This window comes from Leptinotarsa decemlineata, unplaced genomic scaffold (assembly GCF_025532065.1).
Source record: "Leptinotarsa decemlineata unplaced genomic scaffold, Ldec_3_MD MMD2_tig00026358_RagTag_RagTag, whole genome shotgun sequence".
Taxonomy (NCBI): Eukaryota; Metazoa; Arthropoda; class Insecta; order Coleoptera; family Chrysomelidae; genus Leptinotarsa; species Leptinotarsa decemlineata.
The window spans coordinates 2,065,289-2,092,912 of record NW_027412703.1 but is presented as its reverse complement, the minus strand read 5'-3'; the positions used below and the strand labels follow the sequence as shown (position 1 = coordinate 2,092,912).

At 36.6% G+C, this 27,624-nt stretch overlaps 1 protein-coding gene and 1 long non-coding RNA gene across 2 annotated transcripts in view; one reads left to right on the top strand and one right to left on the bottom strand.

Annotated features, from left to right (window-relative positions):
- LOC141486619 (odorant receptor 10-like) overlaps positions 1 to 25,112 on the bottom strand; it is a 42,349-nt gene extending 17,237 nt beyond the window's left edge. Inside the window, exons 1-4 of the mRNA XM_074184872.1 lie at positions 24,896 to 25,112; positions 21,061 to 21,519; positions 6,887 to 7,210; positions 6,721 to 6,820 (exon numbers count right to left, since the gene is read on the bottom strand). Of these exons, the coding sequence (XP_074040973.1) occupies positions 6,721 to 6,820; positions 6,887 to 7,210; positions 21,061 to 21,519; positions 24,896 to 24,969 (957 nt within the window). The 5' untranslated portion in view covers positions 24,970 to 25,112. The remainder of the gene's footprint in view (positions 1 to 6,720; positions 6,821 to 6,886; positions 7,211 to 21,060; positions 21,520 to 24,895) is intronic.
- On the top strand, positions 4,078 to 5,599 carry LOC141486593 (uncharacterized). Its single transcript, XR_012467940.1, has 2 exons — positions 4,078 to 4,597; positions 4,657 to 5,599. It is a non-coding gene; the product is annotated as an uncharacterized lncRNA (long non-coding RNA).
- Positions 25,113 to 27,624: the final 2,512 nt, after the last annotated feature.

Here is a 27,624-nt window from a genome sequence, read left to right as displayed (position 1 = left end):
GCATATAAGAATCTACATCTCAAGTTTGGTTTCGAGGAAAGCAAACTATTACAAGCAATATCAGATTTGTCCGAAATTCCTTTTTCAACTGTACGTAAAATAGTCAAAAACAAACATTATAAACGCAAGACGCGATGTGATACGGGATTACCAAAACCTTTAGATGTTCATCTAATAAAATCATTGAATAAAACCATATACGGCTGTTACAAAAGCAATGAGATTCCTACAACTGAAATCATAAGGAAGAAATTGAATAGGTACTTCCGGCCATAACGTGAGCTGCTGTGACAAAACTCTTCAGAATTAAATAAAGAAACTAGGATTTAGATTTGAAATAATGAACAAAAGTCGAGCAGTTATGGAAAGCAGAAGAATAGAAGAATTGCGTAACAAATACTTGAAACAAATAACTAAATATAGACAAGAACAACGGTGAATTTTCTATTTGAACGAAACTTGGTATGTATGCCATTCACGACACAGTTACGAAAGGGTGGACTGATGGTTCGAGAATGTGTACGCCTAACATGCCTGCAAACAGAGGATCGCGACTAATCATTGTGCATTGCGGAGGAAGTAAAGGTTGGGTTCCGAATTTTTTGAAATTATGTGAAAAAAAAACTTGATGACTGCAATGTTTACCATCATTAGAACATGGAAGCCAATATTTTTGGGAAATGGTTTGAAAACACATCGATGTGTCCCACATTTTATGTGACAGGCAATATCTGGTTTGTTGAAGGAGATACACAAAAATGTTTCATACAAAAGTTTCAGGAGTTCATGAGAGCTATATTTTGATATAATTTTAAAATATACAGGGTGTTTGGTAAAGGTGCTACAGACCAAAATTCCATTTTTTTAAATAGAATGCCCTGTGTATCATTACATATTCAGATGCTACGTTGAATTCTGATATCATTTCATGTTTGGTTTTTGAAATTCGGTTACCTCGTTGTTGAGTTATTGCTTAAAATGTAAAGTCTTGAGAACGACTATTATTTTTAAAAATATCTCATACAATTATTCTCTCTGCATCAGATCACATGAAAATTAGTCAAAATTTTGGGTGTTCGAAGTAATGGTTTCAATTTTGAGTTGTGGAATTCAGTCAGGAATCATTTTGAATATGAAACAATTGCGAAATTGAAAGAGGTGTATTCGAAAACAAATCTTTAATTGATAACAATGTAAATAATATAACTTGATAAATCATTTCATAAGAATGGTAGGTACCTAGAAATAAGTCATAAAAATTGTTCAAAGTGATGCCCATTAGATATTATACAGGCTTCGAAACGTCGAATCATTTCTCTCGTACAAGTCGCTCTTATAATATCAGGCGTAATATCACTGCACGCTAGTCGAATTTTCATTTTCAGATCATCCACATTCAAAGGGGGAGTAGCGAAAACAATATCTTTTAAATAACCCCATAGGAAAAAATCAAGCGGTGATAAATCTGGGGAACAAGCCGGCCACCGAATTGGACCCTTATTACCAATCCATCTATTTGGGTACGTTCTATCCAGATATTCAGTAACAACCTGTGAATTGTGAGGAGGAGCACCATCTTGTTGCCACCAAATTCCTTGTCGTTCTGCTATGGGAATATCTTCCATCAACTGGATCAAATCATTTTCTAGAAAATGTAAATATCGCAATCCATTGAGATTTTCATTGAAAAAGTAAAGTCCTATGATGCGGCCATTGAACAATCCACACCATACATTAATACTCCAAGTAGTTTGAAAATTACTTTCGCGGAAACAGTGGGGATTTTCTTGAGACCAATAGTGACTGTTATGTCGATTCACAACTCCATTATTGTGGAATCGCGATTCATCGCTCCACAAAATTTGACTGAATATGTTAGGACTTTCATGTAATATTACCTGAATACAAGCAATGAATTCAAGTCGTCGTTCAAAGTCCGTGGGTTTCAAACCTTGTACCAACTCAATTTTGAATGGGTGGTATTTATTTTCTTTCAGGATTCTTTGTACATTAGATTTACTCACACCGACTTCTTCTGCAAGAGTACGGATAGAAACATGTGGATGAATAATAAAATAAGCCAACACATTGATCTCTAAATCTTCAGTTCTAACAGATCTCGTATGATGACGATGCTTTATAGTAGAAGGAAATGACCCAGTTCGCAATTTTTCTAAAACTCTCGAAAAAGTCATTCGTGACGGAATGGGTCTGTCTGGAAAACGTTTTTGGTATAGACGTTGTGCTTGACGGCAGTTTTTCTGACATTCCCCAAAAATTAATAACATATCAATGCAATCACTTGGACTAAACGCGAAAGGCATACTGGAGTTTTCGCACAAAGAACACAGTTACTGTTTTGCAAAGAATCACTGAATTGAACTGACAAGTAGATACAATTCAACAACATTTGTTACTATGGCATCAACAAGCATAAGCTACTTGATGAAATTGTGCAATATAAAGCAATTCACCCTCAAGTTAGTCACATTCTCAAGAATTTCAATATTATATTCAACTGATATCGATATCGTATCGTAGAGGTGAGAATAATGGTTTGTATTCAGTAGTAGTCTAGTTCAATTTAATAAAAGATATAGACTGGATTCGTGTACGAGTAAATAAGTTTTTTTGAAACTTTATATTTAAGGAAAAGTGCAATAAAAGTGCGTAACCGAATTTCAAAAACCAAACATGAAATGATATCAGAATTTAACGTAGCAACTGAATATGTAATGATATACAGGGCGTTCTATTTTAAAAAATGGAATTTTGGTCTGTAGCACCTACACCAAACATCCTGTATATTTAAAACTTATATCAAAATATAGCTCTCATGAACTCCTAAAACTTTTGTATGAAACATTTTTGTATATCTCCTTCAACAAACCAGATATTGCCTGTCACATAAAATGTGGGACACCCGGTATATATATATATATATATATATATATATATATATATATATATATATATATATATATATATATATATATATATATATATATATATATATATATATATATATATATATATATATATATATATATATATATATATATGTAAGTAAGTAGTATTCAGAAGTATTTTCAATCATCACTCTGTTAACTGTACATAAGGATCTCGTAAGCTCTTTTGGTTTTGGAGATATACAGAAAAAACAAAAAAATCTCATATCTTCTTTACTCGCGGACATATTTAAAATCTGTCCACATTTTGCCATTGGTACTTGATGTGAGCTATCAGAATATGTCCATGAATCTTTTATATAGGGTATCATCTGACTTGGGCCACCCTCATCTTTGCATTTTTAAATAACGACCTGTATTTTTGTTGTAGTTTTTAGATCATAGACGTTCACTTCATACTGAGAAATTGAATTTTATTTTATATTTCGGGATATTTCGGTAATATTTCATTATAATTGTGTGAATTATTCCCTTTTTAATTACGGCCCTGGAAATTGGTTTACTGAGTTAAATAAAAACACAATAGCAATTTTTACGTCTCTCTATATACCGTAGAGTTTTGAGAGAGTGATTTTTTTCATTTTTAGGTACTCATTCATATTTTTCCATATTTCCATTGCTCTGAGCGTTTTCTACAATGAACTTCGAATAAGAAAATATTTTATGATTATCTGAAACATGTCGACTACAAAAATATATTATATGTGTTTTGAAGAGCAGAAAAAGAAATGATAGCAATAATAATATCTGAAACGAACACTATAATTATAATGAAAATTGAAATTAATTAATTCATATACATAAAAAAATTAATGTCGCAATAAATGTTGGAATTGGAGTCCTTCCATTTCGAGACAAATATTGGGCCAATAAACTGGCCTGCAAGATCACCAAATCTTACTATTTTGGACTATTTTCTATGGGGGATATTGAAAAATAGGATTTACTCTGACAGATAGAAAATGTGAAAGACTCGAGGAAGTGGATTTTGAATGGTTTCGCAACAATGCAGCAAATAAGTGTATTAAGAGCAATAAATAATATGAAAACCGAGTTCAGAAATGTCAAAAATGAAAAGACTTCAATTCGAACATTCATTGCGTCATTATAGTTATTTATGTATCAAGGGAATTAGGAGGGCCTTAATTACCGATGGCAAAGTTTGCGTCCCGAGGGCCTCTGGCCCGAGGGACAGCAATTGCCTGAGGTTATTAAGGCTCATTAATTCCCGTGGTACATAGATAATTTTATTTCTGACCGATTTCAATAAAATTTTGTTCATTTTTGAAACGGAAAAATGTACCAATTCATTACCTTCCCGGTATATTTGAATCAGGTACCGTTGATTATAGTAGAGTTTTCTTGTTGCTAGGTTGTTGCTATGTTACTTGTTTATAAACAGAACTTTGTTATCAAGCTGTGTTTGCGGTGAAAACGTGTTTTCTACCCCAAATATAATGGAGGATATTTTGAAAAAAGCTGAACAAGCAAGAGAATCATTAATTCCATCGAAAAGTGAAGCCGTATACCAAAAAGAATACAAGATATATCTGGACTGGCTGACACGGAAAAATGTTATGCCAAAAGATGTCACTGAAACTGTATTTCTGGCATATTTTCAAGAACTGGTAAGGAATTTTCTATGTTTTTCGGTAGATTTGGTAGTAATTGTGTTTATTCGTTTCAGTCAGAAACGTATAGTCCGAATTCTTTATGGACTAAATGGTCAATGCTAAAATCGATGGTGACTATACATGAGAAACGAGATATCACCAAGTTCAATGAACTACAGGCTTTTTTGAAACGGAAGAGTAAGAGTTATAAGCCGAAAAAGTCTGCTGTTTTATCTCCTAAAGATGTTATCAGATTCCTAAAGGACGCTCCTAATGATATTCATTTATTGCATAAGGTAATTTTTTTCTTATTTTCCTTTTTGTGTGTATTTATTTCCTTTTTTTTTGTTATAGGTTGTTTTGATTATGGGTTATTTTGGAGGATGCAGAAGTCAGGAACTTTTGAATATGAAGATATCGGATATAGAGGACCGGGATTCCGTTATGGTAGTGAACGTACCGGAAAGTAAAACTGGTGTATCGAAGAAATTTACAGTTGTGGATGAAAAAGAGTTCTCCGCTTTGCCTTTATTAAGACTTTATATGTCTTTGCGTCCTAAAGGTATTGAACGATTTTTTTTTGAGCTTCCAACAAAATAAATGTACATATCAGCCAATTGGAAGAAACATGTTTGGGAAAATCCCCAGCAAAATCGCAACGTATTTAGGATTGCCAAACTCATCTTCCTATACGGGACATTGCCTTCGTCGCACTTCTGCTACTGCTCTAGCCAATGCAGGAGCAACTATGACTAACTTAAAAAGACACGGAGGTTGGAAAAGTTCCACGGTGGCGGAGGAGTATTTGGAGGATAGCATCGAATTGAGAAATAAAACGGCGCGTATGTTGTCTACTTTGTCATCAGAAGAGGCAGGTACCTCGACTGTAGTGAACAGAAGCTCCAGCCATACAAAAGAAGAAATTGTTTCCAGTGGCGGAAGTAATTTTTAGGGAACATTTCAAAATTGTACATTTATTATTTGTAATGACGTGAATAAATAAAATATGGTTCAGTTTTCATTTCTATTTATTTTCACTTGTGAAAGGTAGAGGGAATTATAAAATCTATAATGTCCCAAGGGAGTTATGACCCTCTTTATTGATAACGTAACTATGACGATATAAGCTTATAATATCCCGGTCAGAAATAAATATATTTGTGTATATAAATTACTTCATTTCAATTTTTATTACAATTATAGTGTTCGTTTCGGATGTTATTATTGCTATCATTTCTTTTTCTGCTTATTGAAACACCTAATATATTTTTGATGTTGATATGTTTCAAACAATCATAAAAGGTTTTCTTATTCGAAGTTCATTGTAGAAAATGCTCAGATGAGCAATGGAAAACATATGAATAGGTACCTGAAAATGAAAAAAAAAACTCTCGAAAAACTCCACGATACATAGGGAGACGTGAAAGTTGCTATTATGTTTTTTTTCAACTCAGTCAACCAATTTCCAGGGCCGTAATTCAAAAGGGAATAATTCACACAATTATAATCAAATATTACCGAAACATCCTGAAATATAAAAATGAATTTGAATTCTCAGTATGGAGTAAACGTCGACGATACAAAAACTACAACAAAAAATACAGGTCCGTATTTGAAAATTCAAAGATGAGGGTGGTCCAAGTCAGATGACACCCTATATAAAAATTCATGGAGATATTCTGATAGCCTACATCAAGTGCCAATAGCAAAATGTGGACAGATTTTCAATATGTCTGCGAATAAAGAAGATATAGGCAAAAAAATTATTTGGGATTTTTTTTCTGTATATCTCCAGGACCAAAAGAGCTATATCTCTTATCATTTACGAGATCCCTATGTACAGAAACGAATTTGAATAGCCCTGTATATAGTTGTTGGCAGCTAGGTTGCACTATATCGTTTACTTGAACTATACCTATGGTGCTCTCCGGATGGAATTTAAATTAAAAACAGTTTGAATACATATTCCATCTACTATTATTGTTTGTTCAAATGGCGATGAATATTAAACAGATTTTTGAACTTAAATAATGCGTAATTCCCATTTCTACGCCACTGACTGTGATTCGATAAAGTCTAAAGACTAAATAGCCCAAAAAATTTGTATCATGTGCATTTGCAAATAAACGAAAACTTACAGTGATAGTTTGAATAAGATATGCCGCAATCTCCGATGTACTGCTGAAATATTGAATAAGAATTATTTCTTCGACTGCTGATTTCAACAGGTCGATCAATCTAAAATAACAATGAATACATAATAATTATTCTTGATTAATTTGAATAAATAGAATGTTCACTCACTTCAATATCTGTTGATGTCTTTCAACGAAACTAATAACAACGTTTACTTCTATAGACTCGTCCATTTCTGGGTTTTCAAGTGATCTTTTCCCGATTGACGTTAATAAAAATTGTAATATTTTTATTTGGCTCAGCATGAAAATCATCATGGATACTATCATAACTTTACAATACACAGTAATATTCAAAGCATTGAATAATAGTACCAAGTCATTGATAAATACCAGCCAATGGTATTTTTTTACATCGAATGGGTACCAAACTTGATATAAAATTCCTTTCATCAATGGACATTCTACAGATTCTTCAATGCTGAAGGTATTCCTAAAACACAAAATTATAATAATTCGATTCTAAACAAGTTTTTTTTCACACAATACGTGGGACTGTTGAAAAAACAAGGTGAATATTCGAATTTCGCGGGTTACATATATTCGATTTTTTAACGGTTTTATTAAGCTGGCCCTGTTTGTTTATTTATTTATTTATTTATTTGGGTCGAATTTAGTGATTGCAATTTGACTCCTTTCCTGTTGACAGATTGATCTGATATTTGGTACACACATTGAGTTTTGATGAAAATACAATTTAATACATTCTGTATCACTGTAAATCCAAGATGGCCGCAGCTACAAAATGGCGGATCACATATTTTTCCACAACTACCCCGATATGGCTATCAAATGACAGAGCTTCACTAGTAGAATAGAAGTACACTTCGAAAAAGATGCAAATTCACGCTGGCCGCAGCTACAGAATGGTGTATTACATAATTTTTCACAACTACTCCAATATGGGTATCAAATGTCTGGGCTTGACTATTACTATAGTACTACACTATATTGCTGCATTGGAGACACTCCTAAATCTACCTCCTTTACACTTTGTAAAGGGGGAGTCCAGGATGGGCCAATTCAGACTGTAAAACTCACCGAACTACAAAAGATCGGAGCGATCCGAAATTTTGGAACAAGTGGAGGAGCACATATTGAATATGTGCACGGACCACATGACACCGAAGATCATTAGTCATCCCGAAAACATGTTTGGAAAAAACACCTGGTATACAGATGGATCGAAGACCAAACATGGAACGGGAGCTGGAATATACCGAGCGGATATATATCTAAACTACAGCTATCCGCTAGGACTATACACATCCGTCTTTCAGGCGGAAGTGTATATTATCTTGCAGTGTGCAAGGCTTATTAAATTGAGACCTCAAAGAAATGAGCGGATCAGTGTTTTTACAGACAGAACTGAATGAACTTGCAAACAGGAACGAATTAACTTTGTACTGGGTGCCAGGGCATTCAGGAATCACAAGTGATGATAAAGCTGATGAATGCGCTAGACGCGGATCATCAACTTCATATACAGGCTGATTCACGGTGGATGGCACATTAGACGTTTCTGGTGAACCAGACAACGGATCACTTTGAAAATTTAATGGAGGGCATATCCGGACATTCTCTAGCCAACTAAAATATTTTCAACAATGTGGTGTTGCCGCTTCTATTAGAAAGCAGTAGCAACTTTGATTTTTCAAATGGAACACTCTGTATATAATATTATTTTTGGAATCTCCAACAATTGCCCGACAACTTTTTTTGATATTTCCCTATACCTATCTGTTACCGTTTTCGAAATAAAAATTAATTTCAATTTTTTTCTTCGAAAATCATGACTTCTAAAAATGCCGAGATCTTTCAGTTAAGAAGTACTATGATATCGAAATTTGGTTTGGAGTTAGGTGATACTTGGACACTTCCCACACGTCAGCCTAATCTCCGTTACTTCAATACAGGGTGGTAAAAAAATACAGTTTTTTCGTTTGCTTGAAAAAGTTGCTGAAATTTGATTATTTTAAATGGAATACCCTGTATATTATTGAAAATTCGGAAAACTGCTGAAATTTGCTTTCTTTCTATGTATATCATACCTATACCTAACTAGTCAAGTTTCGGACTTTTGAACATTTATTTGTGAAAATGTCCCTTCAGAATGGTATTTCCATTCGGTATTTGGTAAGCAGGCCATGATTACTATTTGACAGTAGCGTTGTGACATTCTTCTAATAATATCGACATTTTCGTCACTTCAGAAGTTGCAAATACCTTCAAAACGATGGAACAAAACTATTCAAACGAAGTTCTTATGAATTTGTTTATTATTTTTGGACAGTGTGACAAAATTATCAGCAGAACATGTAGAAAGTTCAATGAAATGTATCCGAATCTACCGCCAGTGAACCTCAAGAAATTTATACGAATTCAGAACAATTTCAATATGTTTGGATAAACTTTAAAAAAGCACCAAGAAACTTGAAATTGGAAATATTGATATGAATAATTATAAAAAAGTAAAACAATCATGTGGAATATTTCAAAATATGTTCGAATCGCAGGCCGTTCACTTCCAAGCACTTTAAAATGCGGGTGTTGACTGCTTTCGTGGTGGCAGATCTGATTTCATTGGGATCCAAATCTTCAAATGTTTGGGCAATCCTTCCTAACAATTCATCTCTCGAACGCACGGGTATTTTGTAAACTTTTTCTTTAAACATTCCCCACAAATAAAAATCTAATGGATTAAGATCGGGTGATCTCGCTGGCCAATTCCATGGTCCCAAGCGCCTCATCCACCGATCGTCAAATAGTCTATCCAGTTCTGCGCTCACTTCTCTTGTGCAATGTGCAGGAGCTCCGTCTAGTTGGTACCAACAGTTTCGATAATCTTCGAGTGGCAGATTATCCACGAAACTGTCTACAGTATTCTCCAAAATATTCAGGTAGCTTCTGGATGTTAATGACTCCTCGTATATCACGTACCTCAATTTGTTGTCCATCAACATGCAGAAGACATTAAAACTAAATTTTTCTTGAAATCCGGCTTCTTTTGTGACGTGAGGATTTTCACTGGACCAATAATGACGATTTTTTCTATTGAAAATCCCTTCTCTCGAAAATTTCGATTCATCAGTCCAAATAATTTTATTTAAAAAAAGTGGATCTTCTTGAATGCGTGTCAACATTTCACAAAATTCTACTCTCTGTTGAGGATCTTGAGGCTTCATTGCTTGAATTTTGGTGAATTTATAATCATGCATTTTATGTCTTCGCAAGATTCTTTGAACCGATGAATATTTTATACCCAAATCTTCTGCAGCACTTCTTATCGATGACTCGGGAAATGCGTGAAAATATGCTAAGACATTAATCTGGTTGTCTTCGAAAGTTACGGGTCGAGGCAAGTTTCTTGGTTTGAATAGTTTGAATAGTTTTGTTCCATCGTTTTGAAGGTATTTGCAACTTCTGAAGTGACGAAAATGTCGATATTATTAGAAGAATGTCACAACGCTACTGTCAAATAGTAATCATGGCCTGCTTACCAAATACCGAATGGAAATACCATTCTGAAGGGACATTTTCACAAATAAATGTTCATAAGTCCGAAACTTGACTAGTTAGGTATAGGTATGATATACATAGAAAGAAAGCAAATTTCAGCAGTTTTCCGAATTTTCAATAATATACAGGGTGTTCCTTTTAAAATAATCAAATTTCAGCAACTTTTTCAAGCAAACGAAAAAACTGTGTTTTTTTACCACCCTGTATTGAAGTAACGGAGATTAGGCTGACGTGTGGGAAGTGTCCAAGTATCACCTAACTCCAAACCAAATTTCGATATCATAGTACTTCTTAACTAAAAGATATCGGCATTTTTAGAAGTCATGATTTTTGAAGAAAAAATTGAAATTAATTTTTATTTCGAAAACGGTAACAGATAGGTATAGGGAAATATCAAGAAAAGTTGTCGGGCAACTGTTAGAGATTCCAAAAATAATATTATATACAGAGTGTTCCATTTGAAAAATCAAAATTGCTACTGCTTTCTAATAGAAGCGGCAACACCGCATTGTCGAAAATATTTTAGTTGGCTAGAGAATGTCCGAATATGCCCTCCATTAAATTTTCAAAGTGATCCGTTGTCTGATTCACCAGAAACGTCTAATGTGCCATCCACCGTGAATCAGCCTGTATAGGTCCTGAACCAGCTCTGGGGTACCAAAATCACTGGTACGAAACCAGATTAGGACATGGACCATTAAGAAGCACACAGAGTACTGGAAAAAAGTACCTGGCAACAAACACAGTAGAACCTTCATTAGGGAACCGTCCGGAAAAAGAACCGAAGAACAACGGAGACCTCAGCTGCAGATTATGCAACGAAGGGATAGAAACAGCTCTATACATCTTTTGCGAATATGAGGCACTGAATCACAGGAGGCAGGCAATATATGGACGTTCACAATTACGTCCAGAAGAATATGACGAACATCCAACACGGAACCTGTACAAACTAGTACAATAGATGGGAGAATAAACGCAATAAGCCCAAGAGGCTGCAGTGTTTTCTGGAGACTTGGGGACTAAATGGATAAGTCAGACAGCTCCCAAGTTACACCAAAAAAATAGTTCTACACTATGAAAAAGATGCAAATCCAATATTTTTATACTTTGTCAACTCAGAATCGGGATATAAGCATAGATCTCCCACCCTAGTCAAGATTTTATATCGTACCGTGTGGCATTAAGGTGACTAAAAATTGGGTGTTCGTGATTGGATGAAGTTGACAAATACCGTTTTAATAACGATGAGATTGGAACCTTTTGTGTGAAAGTTGAATAACTTTTTTCAAGATCAATTGTCCTAACACCAAACTGATATTTTTGCACTCGACGCGCGTTTTGCCAACAAAGTTAGCATCCTCAGGAGAAGAAAATTGATACCTAGTCTAGTCTGGTTAGTCCGTATATACTAAAATTTGTTGCCTGAGGTTGTATACCTGAAGTCCAATATGGAATTTCTCGGTAATTAACTACCTGCAAGTTCTTAGTAATTATTCTCTTCCTAACAGAAGATTGAAAAGCGGGCTGAACGGGATGGGTCCCTTATCGCCATTCATGCTGTTTTGCTATTTTGCTATTTCTAGACTCTCACATGCATCGAGTAGCCTGGTGTCATGCACATGCTTAATCAGTTTCAGATTGTTTTCACTAATTCTGTGGTCCTTGTCTAGAGCATGTTGGGTGACACTGGATTTTTCTATCCTTCCGTATTTCATGTGTGCACAATGCTCCTTGAAGCGGGTTTTAATCGCTCGTCGGCTCTGGCCGATGTATTTGCTATTGCAATCTTGACAACTGATTTCGCAAATCCCCGACCTTTCTGTGTTTTCTAATCTATCTTTTGGATTACCAAGAATCTGTTGCAGTTTATGAGAAATTTTTTATACAATTTTCATATTTACTTTATCGAATATCTGTTGAAACCCTCTCGTGTATTGGGGTTCATATGGGATTACTATAAACTTGTTATTACTCTCTTCTTTTTGAAAAGTCGAAGATTTACGAAGTGCTTCTCTAAACTTGCATTTTCTAATTATCTTGTCAATTATATCTGGGTTAAAACCGTTTGCTTCAGCTACATACCGAATCACTCTCTTTTCATTGTCGTACTTATCTTTCTTTAAAGGAAAAGTTATTAACCTGTGTACCAGAAATTGCAGTGCCGTGTTTTGGACAATGATTCGAGTCATTGGGAATGTATCTGAAAGTCCCCGTGTCTTTCCTGTTAATATCAAATTCTATTTCGTTCTGTTCGTTCCTTATGATCAATACATCTAAAAACGGCAACTTTTGTTCTTTTTGTACTCCATATGTGAATTTTATACTCTTACACCTGTTATTTAGTGTTGAAAGGACATTTTCAATTCTGGTTATCCTTGTATCCACTACATCGAATATGTCATCAACATACCTTATCCAGACCCTAGGGAAGTAACTGAGTTCTTTCCCAGCTTCCGTCTCAAACCTACCCATGAATAGGTTCGCTATAAATGGATACAATGGGTTACCCATAGCCGTTCCTTCACGCTGTTCATAAATTGAGCCATTATACAGGGTGTTCCTTAAACACATGCTAATATTCAAGGAGGTAATTCTTAGACCCATTTTAAGGGGTCCTAAACGCCTTAACTTTTGAGATACAGGGTGGCAAAGTTTTCAAAAATAATCAGTTTTTTAATAATAACTGAGATAATTTTGTAGACATCTTTGGCATATTTGGTACATATGTTCCATGCCTCAAGGCGCATTTTCTGATGTACAATTTTCTTAATTTTCTCTGCCAGTGGCGTACGTACGAGTTTTGAAATGTATATTTTTGGCGAAAAAAATAATACGCCACTGCTTTATCTTGAATTGAAAATTATTTTTTAAATCTCCATACATTTTTGAGCACATTTGATTTGCTGGGTTTGCTTTGTCCGACGCATGGTTTTCGCTCAAAAAATCGCTTTACTTAAGGATAAATTCCTTAAAAATCTGATGCGGTATCGTGCATCGACTGAAAGCAAACTAAGAGATCAGATTTGTTGCAAAATAATTGAGGATCTAAAAGGTATTTGTTTGTTGTCAGATGCACTGTTCTCAATTAAAATTACGTCATAACGCAGCACCGCTTAATAATTTTTGAAAACATAAATTTAGTTATCCTGGAATAAATGACGTGTAGCAGAATTTATTTACTGCACCTCTTGGAAATATGGAGTTTGTCGATATGTGATTTCTTTTAAAGATTAAAAGCAGAAAAAACAGCGTACCCACCATAGCAATAAAAAACGAATTCTCTGTATGTATAAACGTCAGTAGCTAATATCGATGTTGGTTTAAAGTAAGGTGTTGGTGTTAAAAACTGTCACAGCGCGTTTTGATTGATTTTGAAGTGTTATTGAAGTTATTTTGGTAGTCCGCTGTTTTTCTGAATATCAGTAAATATGGTAAATTATACGAATGCGGAAATGGCGCAAATGCATTATGTATATGGCCTTGCCGATGGTAATGCAACAGAAGCCAGGCGCATTTATCAGGAAAGATATCCTAATCGTGCCTTACCAGATAGTCGAACCTTTTCAAATATTCATCGTCGACTTGGGGAAACTGGTAGTTTCAAGAAAGGGACTCCGGAAGGTAGATCTCGTGTAGTAAGAACTCCTGAAATTGAGGAAGCGGTGCTGCAAGAAATTGAGGAACATCCTGAGACGAGTACGAGGAAGATCGCTAGAACTCTGGATATTTGTCATCAAATTGTTTGGCGTATTTTGGTTGATTTTTTGTTACACCCATACCATATTTCAAGAGTGCAGGCATTACTCCCCAGAGATTTTCCACAGTTTGTGAACTTCAGTCAGTGGTATCTACAAAATATTGCACTAAATCCACAGTTTGAGACACAAACAAATTATCCACAAATAAATTATAGGTGATCATCTGATAGGCCCATTTTTCTACCAGGACGCCTTGATGGTCGTTCTTATTTACACTTTCTCGAAGAAGACTTACCTAGGTTATTGGAAGATGTGCCACTTTCGTTAAGGAATCGAATATGGTACATGCACGATGGCGCCCCTGCACATTTCAGTGTAATTGTCCGAAACCATTTAAATACAGTTTATCCTAATCGTTGGATAGATCGCGGAGGACCTCAGCAATGGCCAGCAAGATCCCCCGATCTCAACAGTTTAGATTTTTTTTATGGGGTCACCTTAAAACTCTTGTGTATAAAACTCCCGTTAATACTTTAGAAGATTTAAGAGAGCGAATACTTGCCTCGTGTGAAACTATACGAAATACGCCGGGAATATTTGAACGGGTGCGTAATTCCATGCGTAGAAGGGCGGAAGCATGCATGTGGCCACTTCCACAATTTTTATAATCAGTTTTGGTATTATTACAAATCAACAAATTTGTGCTATTCGTTTAGACTTACTGTCACAAAATAAAAATTTATTATTTTGCAGATTATATTTTCAAATATTATTAGGGAATTGGTAATGCGTTATGAAGTAATTTTCAGATTCTCATTCATTTTAGAATTGATCTAATTTCTTAATTTGCTTTCTGTCGATTTTTATTTTTTTGAGTGAAAATCATGCGTCGGATAAAGAAATACCAGGAGATCAAATTTTCTCAAAAATAAATGAGGATTTTGAAAATGATTTTATTTTGAAAAGAAAGCATTGGCGTAGTACTTCTTCCCCAAAAATATTCAATGCGAAACCCGTAGGGATGCCACTGTTTGAAAAAATACAAATTTGTGTACATCATGAAAATGCGCCTTGAGGCATGGAACATATGTACCAAATATGCCAAAGATGTCTACAAAATTATCTCAGTTATTATTAAAAAACTGATTATTTTTGAAAACTTTGCCACCCTGTATCTCAAAAGTTAAGGCGTTTAGGACATACGTCCATAGGAATTTTTTTTCTTAAAATGGGTCTAAGAATTACCTCCTTAAATATTAGCATGTGTTTAAGGAACACCCTGTATTGAAAACAAATTTGATCCATGCAAAGCTTGGTGAGTTGAATGTATTCTTCAACAGCTTCATTTGCTAAGTTGTTCGATTTCAGAAGATTCCTCAGAATATCAGTTTGGTGTTAGGGCAATTGATATCGAAAAAAGTTATTCAAATACTGTTTTACCGGTGGAAAGATGGTAGTCGGCTGGCGCGAGGTCTGGGGAGTATGGTGGGTGAAGCATAACTTCGACGCCCAATTCGGAGGGTGATTTGTGGAATGGGCGGACGGGCGTTGTCAGGGAGCAGGATCAGACTTCTTCTGGTGACCAGTGCCGACTGCTGGTGATGCAACGTTTGGTTCATTTCGTCGATTTCCTCACAATATGACTTCGTTGTGATGATTCGACCCGTTTGCAAGAAAGTTATAGCGGATTACACCGGTTGCTGACCACCATACAGTAACCATGATATTTTTTGGTGGGTTTTCGCCTTCGGGAAGTGCCTGGGTGGTTCATCGGTGACGAACCACCGTCCTGAATTTATTCCGGTGTCGTAAAGGATCCAGTTTTCATCACACGTGATGATCCGATACAAAAAAGGCCGTTTTAATTGCGCCAAAGCAAAGAAGAACAGATTTCGAAACGTGACAATTTCTGTTGATTGTTCAAATCGTAAGGCACAAAATTTTCTACCTTTCTGACCTTTCCAATACGTTTTAAACAATCAAAAACCGCGTGGGAGCAGATGTTCAGTTCTTCCGCTATCTTGCGCACCTTTTGTGATGGTTCGATCTCCAACAGGGTCCTCAAATCCTCGTCCTGGATTATTGTAGGTCGGAACGAAATTTGGTAAACCAACGTCAAACAGTGCGCTATTATGCCAGGTTAATTTTTCGGACAAACAAAAATTGGCAGAAAACCGCCTAACGTCATCATATGATGAGCTGAAAAGAGTCAAGAAATCAAAGTTCGGAAAAAAATGAACAGCATCAATGTATAGAGTACAAAATTCTCTATCGATCAGTATATACAACCACATTCATTCTGTGGAGCGCCCAGCGTGTTCTGATGCGACTCTCCTCTCCATTCGTGCCAACGGGTGGTAGAACTGTCACTTCTACCACTTCGTTAGCAGGCTGGGGAGGAGCTATATAGCCCTCCCGCCGAAGATAGGATACGTAATCTCTAAGATTTTGGGCCCTCTTGTACCCTCTTCGCGCGGGCTCACTACTCTCAAACCAATGCATAAGGCTATCTCTCAGCTCATGCGTCCAGTGGTCAAGCCAGAGTCCAAACAGGGCGGGTCACCTTCAGAAGGGGTGTATTTCAGGGTGATTCCCCCAGTCCCCTTCTATTCTGCATCTCACTATTGCCATCATCCGTTGCGCTCAGAAATACTCGAGGGTATAACTGTGGCACTCCAGGAAACCGGAGGCACAAGGTCACCCCTTTGTTTTATATGAATGATCTTAAACTTTATGCCTCTGGAGAGAAGGATCTCCATCAGTCCTTGAGGGTGGTGGAAGAGTACACGCATGCTATCGGTATGAAATTCGGGATAGACGAATGTGTAATGGTTCATCTCAAAAGAGGACGATGCGGGGACTACGGAGAGGATGTGCAGCTCGTAGATGGCAGCATTCTACACCATCTGGATGCTGGAGAGACGTATATTTACCTCGGGGTGGAACAACGCTACTCACAAGAGGTAACATCAGTGAAGAACTCTCTCCGCCGCAGGTATCAGCACAAACTTTGACAGATCTGGTCATCGAAACTGTCGCGGAAGAACAAAGTTGCTGCAACAAATATGCTTGCCGTTCCAATCTTACTCTACTCCTTTGAAGTAGTGAAGTGGACTCGGGAGGAGCTGTATCAACTCGACGTAGAGCGAAAAATGATGCATCTCTATAGGAGTTTGCATTCCAAATCGTCCATTTTACGATTGTACTTCCCTCGACAACAGGAAAGCCGTGGACTTTTGAGTTTGGCGTGTATACATGACATAATGGTACTGGATACAGCCTGTAAAGTCATCAGGAGTTCGGATCCCCTTCTCTGCATGGTCTGTGATCATAGAAGAGCAGGAATTGGGGTATTTCTCTTTAGGGCAGCTGCCCGAGCAGCTGGTGAACTCGGTATAGTTTTCGACTCTGAACGAGGTGACCACAACTCTGTCACCGAGTTGGAACCCATTTAGCAAAAAGCTCAGATAAAAGCCGCAGAGATCACCTTACTTCTGCGGAGACATAAGGATAAGCCAATGCATGGGGTCTTTCTCGATAACATTGGAGATCTTGGCTTATCAAAGCGCCTGACGTTCGCTTTTTTCAGGTCGAGTGGGCTGAAGTCGGAAACTGAGAGGTTCATCATGGCTTGCCAGGATAGTGTCTTCAACACCTTAGTCTACCGAAGTCGCGTGATGGGTATAGAGGTTCCTGACACAAGGTGCATGGCCTGCTGCGAGGCGCCCGAGACCCTAATGCACTTGCCATCAGCATGTCTAACATATGCGGTCTCGGCCTATATCCATAGACGTAACGCGGCCCTAAGAGTGCTTTATTACCATCTACGGTACTCTTATGGTATTGACGAGATAACGGTGTTGCCCTACGCTCCGGGGGATATTGAATCCGTTGTGAGGAACGAGAAGTGCTGAATTTATTGGAACTATTCGTTCCCTACCCTCAGGCGCATACAAGCTGATAAGCCTTTTCCTTTTCGACCACCTTTTCGACCACCAGAGCGAAACGATATTTGTCGTGGAGTTTTCAGCTCCTGGCGAGACGAATATCGTCAGAAAAGAGGAGGAAGAACGGATGAAATATCGAGATTTTCTCTTCGAACTCCGCAGACTGTATCCAGATTACTCTGTTGAGATGGTTGTTCTGATTATTGGAGTCCTTGGTGGTATAATGCCCTCTTGCCGCATTAAGGCAGAAATATTAGCAGGACAGATGCAGAAGGCTGTTATTGTTGGCTCACTGCGCTTGCTCAGGGCACATGATTCTCGAACCCCATGGTGTGGGGAGTGGGCGTTGGTTGATAATGCTGGCGCGCCCTCCCGAATGTATCGGGGCTTTGGGGATAGGGCTTGACTAGCGCATACTTCGGTGAAATAATAATAATTTCATTCACCATAAAAGTACAATTGAAATAAACAAAAAGAGGAAAAATAAAACAACTTTCAGTATAAAGGTGAATAGGCCGAGTATCAGCCAAGGCTGTTTCGCAAGTCAACCTGGAAATAACAATAATTAAACAATAACAAAGAAGTCGAGTTAACGGTGATACTGTCATGACGAGATCAGAAAATGTATGCAGCTTCTGTAGAAAATTCCATTTTTGTAATGCCAAAGTGGGAACGGACAAGAGGCTAGACGGTTAAATAGGACTTGAGTCTTTTTTTAAAGTGTTTTATTGTATAAGATCTGAACTCACGGGGTAGTTGATTGTAATGTTTAGGTGCATTATATGAGAAGAAGTGGGTGAACATGGAAGATTTGTGGTTGGGGATGATTAAAACTGAACTGTTCCTTGTGATAAAACTATTTATTTTCGAGAATTTTCTAAGACTCGTCAGTAAGTTATCTTCACAGTTTTCTGTGGAAAGAAGCTAGATGGACTTGTGCACAATGCCAATTGCACAAATCAATTTAATGCAGAGTGCAACAGACCGTTGGCTGACACTGGAAGTCACAACATTCTAGAAATGACCATTGACTTCATGCCTCAACTGTCAACTACGAACTGCCTTATAAAATACTGTTTCTGAATAGAGAGGACTAGATCCTCCGGGAGAAGGAAATATTAAGAGCAGATAGTTGTTGATCCACAGATGGATCAAAAACACCGGTTCTGGTGCAGGTGTTTTCGGTTGCAGACTCAGGTTCCTGTCCAGGAACCTATACCACTGTATTTCTAGCGGAAATTTATGCTATTGAACTGTGTGCGGAGAGATTGGAAGAATCCAAACTCATACACAAGTCAATAAAAATATTCTCGGACAGTCAAGCGGCGTTAGAAGTATTTGGCTCCTACCCAGAAATGTCTAAATTGGTAGCAAATTGCCAAAAACGATTCTCCTCGATAGGAAGACTTAACGATTGTCTCTGGTCTGGATTCATGCCCATACTGGCCTTGGAGGCAATAAGGCTGCTGACTCCCTTGCAAAGGAGGGTGCTGCAAGCAACTTCATCGGACCAGAACCTGTCATTGGCATCGACTTAGGCTTTGCTAAACAAAGTTCGAACACCTGGATGGCAAGATGATTTATGGACTTCTGGCAGAATCTTCCAGGATTGGATCACTCCAAGACGTTTATTCACCCTTCGAATTTTGATACCAAACAGTTGTTGGACTACAGTAGGGATGAACTACTACACAAACTTTGTGCCTGCCCCGCTAGGGACCGAATCAGGTTTTTAGAGTTCGACAGAGCCGTACTCTTACCATCTGATTTGAAAGACCACTCACTAAAAAAACTAATTGGCTTCGTTAAGAAGCTGAGTTTATTTTGTCTAGTGTGAATAGATGTGAGTCACAATAAACCCTTACGGGTTGCGGTGGAGAGTCGAATAGACCAATTCACTCTGGACCTAACCTAACTAAGTAATCAGGTTGACGAGATATCAAAACTTTATGTGTGTTGGTGAGTAGATGCAGTTTTCTAAGTTTCTCAACTTTTAACATCCTGATTCTGTCATGGCTGAAGATATATGGTCACATTTCCGGATACAAAACGTAAAACGTAGACAGCTATTCTGAATACGCTGTAGACGAAGGGCATCCGATTGTCTCGAAGCAGGTTCCTAAATACAGTCGCAATCGGACATTTTTGACATAATCAGTGACTCACATAGTCTCATTTTCAAGTTTGTGTTGAGCAAATCACGATTTGGAAATAGCTGCCTGAGGACGTTATGAGAAGTTTGGTTCAGGCAGGTGACATGTTTACTGAAGCGAAGTTCTAGATCAAACCACAATCCTAAGTTTTTCATCTAGGTCACGAAGGGAAGTATTTCATTTTTAATACGGACTTGAAAAGTGGAGTTGGTGTGCTCTCTGTTCTTCTTGGGTCAAAACATCATTACTGCAGATTTATTAGGATTTAGCTTTAGCTTATGGGCTGTAGAAATGTCAAAGATGGCTTGAAGATTATTAATAATATATGACTGGGCAGAGGTAGAATCACGAGGCGGAAAAAATAAATATAACTGTGAGTCGGCATAGTGATGTACATTGCATTTTTCAACAAAATGATAAAAATCGCAGATGTAAACGCTAAAGAGAAAGGGCCCAAACATATATCCTAGTGGCACTCCCTTTGACACCGGTAGAACATCCGATACAACTCCATCCACAACAACTTTTTTAGATAGAAAACCCAAAGAAGACAAGTTTGTCACACAAAATTTCGTGATCAGTAATGTCGAATGCTTTGCTATAATCCAGAAGTACTAAATAGGTCACATTCTCATCGTCTACAGCTTTAAAGAGATCATCAGTTATTGCAAATGCAAACTAGAGCCTAACCAGTACAGATAGTCGAGCAACAACAGATGTACGAATGGCACTTAAATATGTAATAAGCCCTGAAATCACTGAGGCTCATGTTTGGGTGTTCTGGAGACCGAAGTACGGGGTGGCAATGGAGCGTAGCCCCTCTAAATCCAATTCCTATCGAGACATTTCGAAGATGTGACTTATGAAGTATTGTGTACGCACCCAACAAGAAACAGTCACAAACTCAAATGCTTTTTCTAATGGTCATAAAAATATATTTTTCAAGCGTTGATGCAGCCTCACCTTATTCCAGTAATATACCAAAAAGCTCCCACTGAAGAAATGAGAGTGAATATTAGTATTACAACTCTGCTGTTTAAATTTGCATACTTTAGATAAAGTTGTCTTGTTCCAACATCTTCTTTTTTCAAATTCAATTCTTCGTAGCTCAAAATGCAGTCGAGTGACTTTTGAATTTTCGGCGATTTTACTAAAATCATGACCATAATTCCAACATTCACATATTGGATATAAAGACAGAAGAGGTCGACGACTCTTTCTTTGCATGGCCACACCATTGGTATTGTTATTAACATCAATTGGGTCATAAGTAGGTAGTGAACTAAAAATATTCTTCTGAATTTTGTATAAAACTGAATGAAAATAGAATTGGTTTCTCTGAAGTTCCAATGGCCTGTGAAAATCATGAAATATTTCAACAACTTCAGATGGTGAACTTCCATTTCTTTATTTTGTCTGGAGCTGAAACAGTAGAAAATTTGCATGAGTAAATGAAATGTAACATACCAGGTCTCTTCAAAAAATGAAGTAAATTTCAATTTTTCTCAAAAAATGTTCATTAATCATGAATTTCTATTTTTATCCTCTTCAAAGCAGTCCACCTCAGATATAATACACTTGTATAGTCGTAGTAATCTTTATTGTGAATAGTTAAAGCTATCGGCATCTCAAAGGCCAATACAGAGAAATAATGCCGCTACGACGTAGTCCATGTGGACTGAAGAATTGGCGGTTCGTATTGGATAATTTTTACTAACCGAGTTTTATGATTGGCTGAAGAGTTATATAATTAAATTTGAAGTCATGTTACAGTGACGAATAGAATATGGGGACGTGTATCGTCGTTGTGTCGTCAATATTCAGTTCAGGAACTGATCGCGATTTCAATGTTGAAATTCGATATTGGTGCAGTTATTTGTTATCTGTTTGAAATGTGGCGTCCTTGGACGCCAAAAGTACTTATAGTAATAACGAGTGTGATAACAATGCAGACTTTTTCCTGTGTAGTAATTCCAATAGCGATGATGAACAATGCGAAACAGAGATACCAGTGAATAGGATTCGGATGCATTTGAATATTGAAATACATAGAGTATGCTTCAATGAATATAAGAATCTACATCTTAAGTTTGGTTTCGAGGGAAATAAACTGTTATAAGCAACCTCAGATTTGATTGAAATTCATTTCCCCCCTGTACGTAAAATAGTCAAAAATAAACCTCATGAACGGAAGACGCGATGTGATACGGGATTACCAGAACCTTTAGATGTCCATCTAATAAAATCATTGAAAAAAACAATATACCATTGTTAACAAAAGCAATGAGATTCCTACAACAGAAATCATAAGGAAGAAATAGAATACTTCCGGCCATAACGTGAGCTGCTGTGACAAAACTCTTCAGAATTGGATAAAGAAACTAGGATTTAGATTTAAAATAATAAACAAACGTCAAGTAGTTATGGAAAGCAGAAGAATAGTGGAATTGCGTAACAAATACTTAAAACAAATAACTAAATATAGACAAGAACAACGGGAAATTTTCTATTTAGACGAAACTTGGTATGACACTCACGACACAGTTACGAAAGGTTGGACTGATGGTTCCAGAATGTGTAGGCCTAACATGTCTGTAAACAAAGGATCGCGACTAATCATTGTGCATTGCGGAGAAAGTGAAGGATGGGTTCAGAATTCTTTGAAATTATGTGGAAAAAATCTTGAGGACTGCAAAGTTTTTTAATGGATAACAATTTGTATTTTGAAGATTACTATACCAAAAACCAACTACTTGAAGTTTTACAGACACAAACATTTGAAAAAGGGTATGCCCTTGAGAGTATTGCTGAAAGGTATGGACACACCATACTGAGTTTTCCACCCTATTTTTGTGTTTTCAATTCCTTCGAGTTGATTTGGTGAAAATTGAAACAAAGCATCAGGCGTAAAAATCATTTTCTAAAATTTGATAAGAAAGTAATTGAGCAAGTTAAGAAGTATCTAATATTACCGAAGAAGACCGGCAGAAAAGGATGAAAAAAGTAATTTTATTTGAAAAAGACTATGTGGAAGTTGAACACTTCCATATCAATGGTGGAAATGATTTCATTATTGATTCAAATGACGACAGTGATAGTGAAACGAAGGATATGGAAGAGGAATTATCAGAAGCTTTCGAAGAAAGTTAGTGTTTTTGAAGCGATCGATTGTATATATCTGGCCAAATCTGGTGAATACGGTGGCTGAGGCATGTGTTGTTTTTGACCAAAAAATTACGAACAAGCAATAACGAGTAAGCAAGTGCTTTATCCTAATGCAAAAGTGATGAAATGTTTTTCCACAACACTGGATGTTTTCTAAATTATCAGACATAATTTATTTTTAAGAGTTATTTATTCAGGGAATCACGGGCTTTGTATACTGTAGTAAACACAACTGTGAACTATAGGTATCCGAGCTCAGTGTGGTGAGAGAGATAGATAGCTTAACGCTCAACCAGTGGAAGAGAATTGCACAGTCGCTTGCGCATGGCGACCTATCGCCACGCCAGCATTCGCTTCCACATGCGGCTGTAGATGTTCTATTGGGGCGATAGTAAAATGGAGTAAAGAGTCGAGAAGGTATTTTTATGTTTGAAATTACATTTCATAATATGGTTGAAATACTGGTACGATAGGTTGCCTTTTATGTTTCGGGATTTGGCAACCCTAGTGTTGCAATCTTACAACTTTCGACGTGGAATAACTCAGCAACAGTGCATGGACGAACTTAATTCAATTTTTGGCGATGGAGCTCCATCAAGGACCAGTGTTTATCGATGGTATGGTGAATTTAATCGTGATCATAGTTCACTCCAAGTGAATTTCGTTATAAGGTCATCCAAAATCAATTGTTGTTCCGAAAACCGTTGATGCTGTGCGCGAACTGATATTGCAAGATCATCATGTGACCTATCGTGAGATTGAGACAACCTTAGGCATTAGTGGGACCAGCATACACTCAATATTGTACAAACATTTGACTGTCAAAAAAATTTGTTCGCGTTAGATCCCACACAATTTGTCAATCGCTCAAAAAAAGGCTCGTGTTGATTGGTCGAAGGAAATGCTCAAAAAATACGATCGCGGTGCTTCGAAACACGTCTATGACATCGTGACAGGTGATGAATCGTTGATTTACGCGTATGATCCCGAAAGTAAACAGCAGTCGACTGTATGGGTGTTTCAAGAAGAGCTAAATTCGCGTTCGAAGCACTTCCATGCAAATGGTCGCCTGTTTTTTCGGAAAAACTGGACATGTCGCAACCGTATCACTAGAACAACGCAGAACAGTCAATTCTGAGTGGTGCACAATCATTTGTTTTCCAGTTATCTTCCAAGAAATCAGAAAAACCGCCGAAGACGGATCGTTCTTCACCACAACAATGCGAGCTCTCACACATCGGCTCAAACAACTGCATTTTTGAGCCCCCAAAACATCGATTTGATGAGTCATCCGCCGTATAGTCCTGACATGGCACCGAATGACTTATTTTTATTCCAGCACGTAAAAAACAAACTGAGAGTCAACGTTTTCCGACACTCCAAGAGGTTGCTACGTTCAGAATGCATGTTTTGGAGATACCTCAATCAGAGTGGCAAAAGTGCTTCGACAATTGGTTCAAACGCATGCAAAAGTGTATTGATTTTCATGGGGAATATTTTGAAAAACAATATTTGATGATTAATATTTGTTTTTGTTCTCTAATCCCGAAATATAAAAGGCAACCATCGTAACAATGTCTTAGAGAACCAGATTTATGAACAATGTATTTGGTTTGGAAACGAACGATCTCACCTCAGATAAATGAAGTTCCAATATAGACAATTCTCTGGCAAATTGAACAATAATGTGAACTGCAAGTCTTCCATTTAATTATATATTCTTACTTACATTATCCAAGTAAGGCAGAAATTATATGGGGAATATGTCAATGTGAAGTTTAATTGACAATAATTATACCTTTCATGATAAAAGTGGTTATGGTTATTAATTCAGGAAGATGCATGAGAGGTGTCGCATTTCTAGAGTTGAATAACAGTTGAAGTGAATAATTTAGTGGAGAATTCTCATAGAATTAACTGAAGGGATTCCACCTAGGTGAGGAAATATTTCAGTAACAAAATTTGCAGAAAAAATGGGATAAATATATGTTCATAAGTTCATAACTTCATTTTGAAATCTAACATCTATGAAAAGTGACATCGAAATATTTTTCTGTCTCAAATAAAATGAATATTACTGGAGTTCAATCCCAACGCCGAACAACAGCAAAACATGCAGAAAGTTCAACGAAAGGTATTGAAAGGTATTGACTTATCAACTGCAATAAATACACCAGGGTCGATAATTTTTGAAACCAAAAAAAATAACAGTAGGATGAAACCCATCAGAAAAAGAGGGGAATATGATGAAAATGAAAGGAAAAATAAATTACGGGCGATCTGAGTTCATAAAGTGGGTGGAGGGAAGTTTTTAAAATTTTTTAAAAATTTTTTGAGAACATTTACTATAGTAATGTATATTTTTTTACACCGTCAGAAAGTAAAGAATTCAACGATTAAAAAGCACACTGACTTTTTTAAAAAAAGCTGATATTTTGACGCGAGAATTTTCGGTTGGAAATTAGGGTGGTTTTTTGATATTAAGTCAAAACAAGGTGGAAAAATAAATATTTCAAACCAAATAAATCACAGTATATTTGGGACATAAAAAGCTATGTTTTCACCAAATTTCGTAGAATTCTTTTTTGAAATACAAAAATAAAAAACCAAAAACTTGGTTATTTGTATTTTCATGTAAATTTTGAGGTTATGTGAAACAATTGTGGATACAGAAGTTGTAGATCTTTTTATTATCTACAACTTTATCATTCAAATGTTTTCTATAGGACTTGTAGTTTTGCCGGAAATTGAGATAAACCAGTTTTTACTCTTAAAACCTACTTCCTTCAACTTTTCAAACTCTGATCGCCCGTCATTTATTTTTCCTTTCATTTTAATCATATTCCCCTACTTTTTTAATGGGTTTCATCCTATTATTATTTTTTTTCACTTTTTACTATTTTTGAAGGCTTCAGCACTAGTCTAAAACTACCTGGTTTAATCCCTTTATTTGATTCGAGTTCTACAAATCAATGGTCTACCTGGTTTAATTATAATCGTTTAGCTAATACTATACAGTGCATTTCTTTAATGCTCCCCCCTTTTATTTTTTGAACGGGTCAACTCAAAAAATTGAAATTTGAGATAATGAAATTGATTCATGAATACTTCATTTTGAAGTGAAATTGACAGATGAAACTTTATATATATATATATATATATATATATATATATATATATATATATATATATATATATATATATATATAAGGATATATATATATATATATATATATATCCTTACAGGACGAAACTGCAGTAACGTTAGTTACAAATAAAAGTGGTAAAAAACTTAAAATGTTTAATTTCTCTTTTCTTCATTATGATTTCCTACCACGTAGTAACGGCGCTCGAGAATGTCGAAATGACGTTATTTTTTATAACTTTGCTGCCCTCCCCTTTCTTTACGTCACTCTCAAATTGTCAGATTACTGGAATATACACTTTTCAGCAGGTAATTAACTCATCCTACCTTAATCTGACACGCTCGAGAATTTCTGATGATCAATTTTTTTTACTCATCTGATCACCCACAGGCGGCCTAATATATGGGGCTCATATTTGGTGGAGGTACTTAACCGGGTACAAGGTATCCCCCTGTATATCAATCTGCTTTAGTAAATCCCGAAATCCCCGCTTGGGCTCCCCTATTATGAGTTCTATATGGAGACTAGCAGATTTGACGTTTCACGTATCCTTTTGCAACAGGGTGCTGGTGATAAATTACGAAAGGTGGAGTATCATAGCAGGCCTCCAACGTATAACAGGTATCTGGCGGGGGCCGAATCTATCAGATGTTTCAGGATATAACTTGCAGCTGTCCATTTCAAAGAGATGATTGACAGTACGCTCAAGAGTTTTTTGAATTGGAGAACGAGCAAACCGAATGCTAGGCAACATTAGAATGGGTTGGGTGAACTGAATAACACTGTGGAGGCTTACCATCGTAATTTTATTGAAGCTGGCTCTGGAATAATTTTTCAAAGGCAAAATACAAGCACCATAAGAAAATCCTTTAGGCGCTCTAAGAGCGGTGTCTGTGCGAAAGTAGCGATTCACGTTGGATTTGAATCGCTGGAGATTAAATTCATTTGGAAAAACGTTTTCAGAAAGATTATTCCACGTGAATGTAAAAAATGGAAGAGTTCTTGAACAGTGAAGTTCGAGTTGTACTGAGTTGAACTTCAAAACGATGAGCAGCCACAGTCCGTTGAATATTTCTGATATGTACCGCTCTTGGTGGAATCATATGTGTCAAGTCACTTGACAGACAGACATTTTCATTGATCATAAACTCACCAATTTACATCGGGTTGACAGGTCATAAACCTTAAAAATACAATTGGAAAATAACATTGTCAT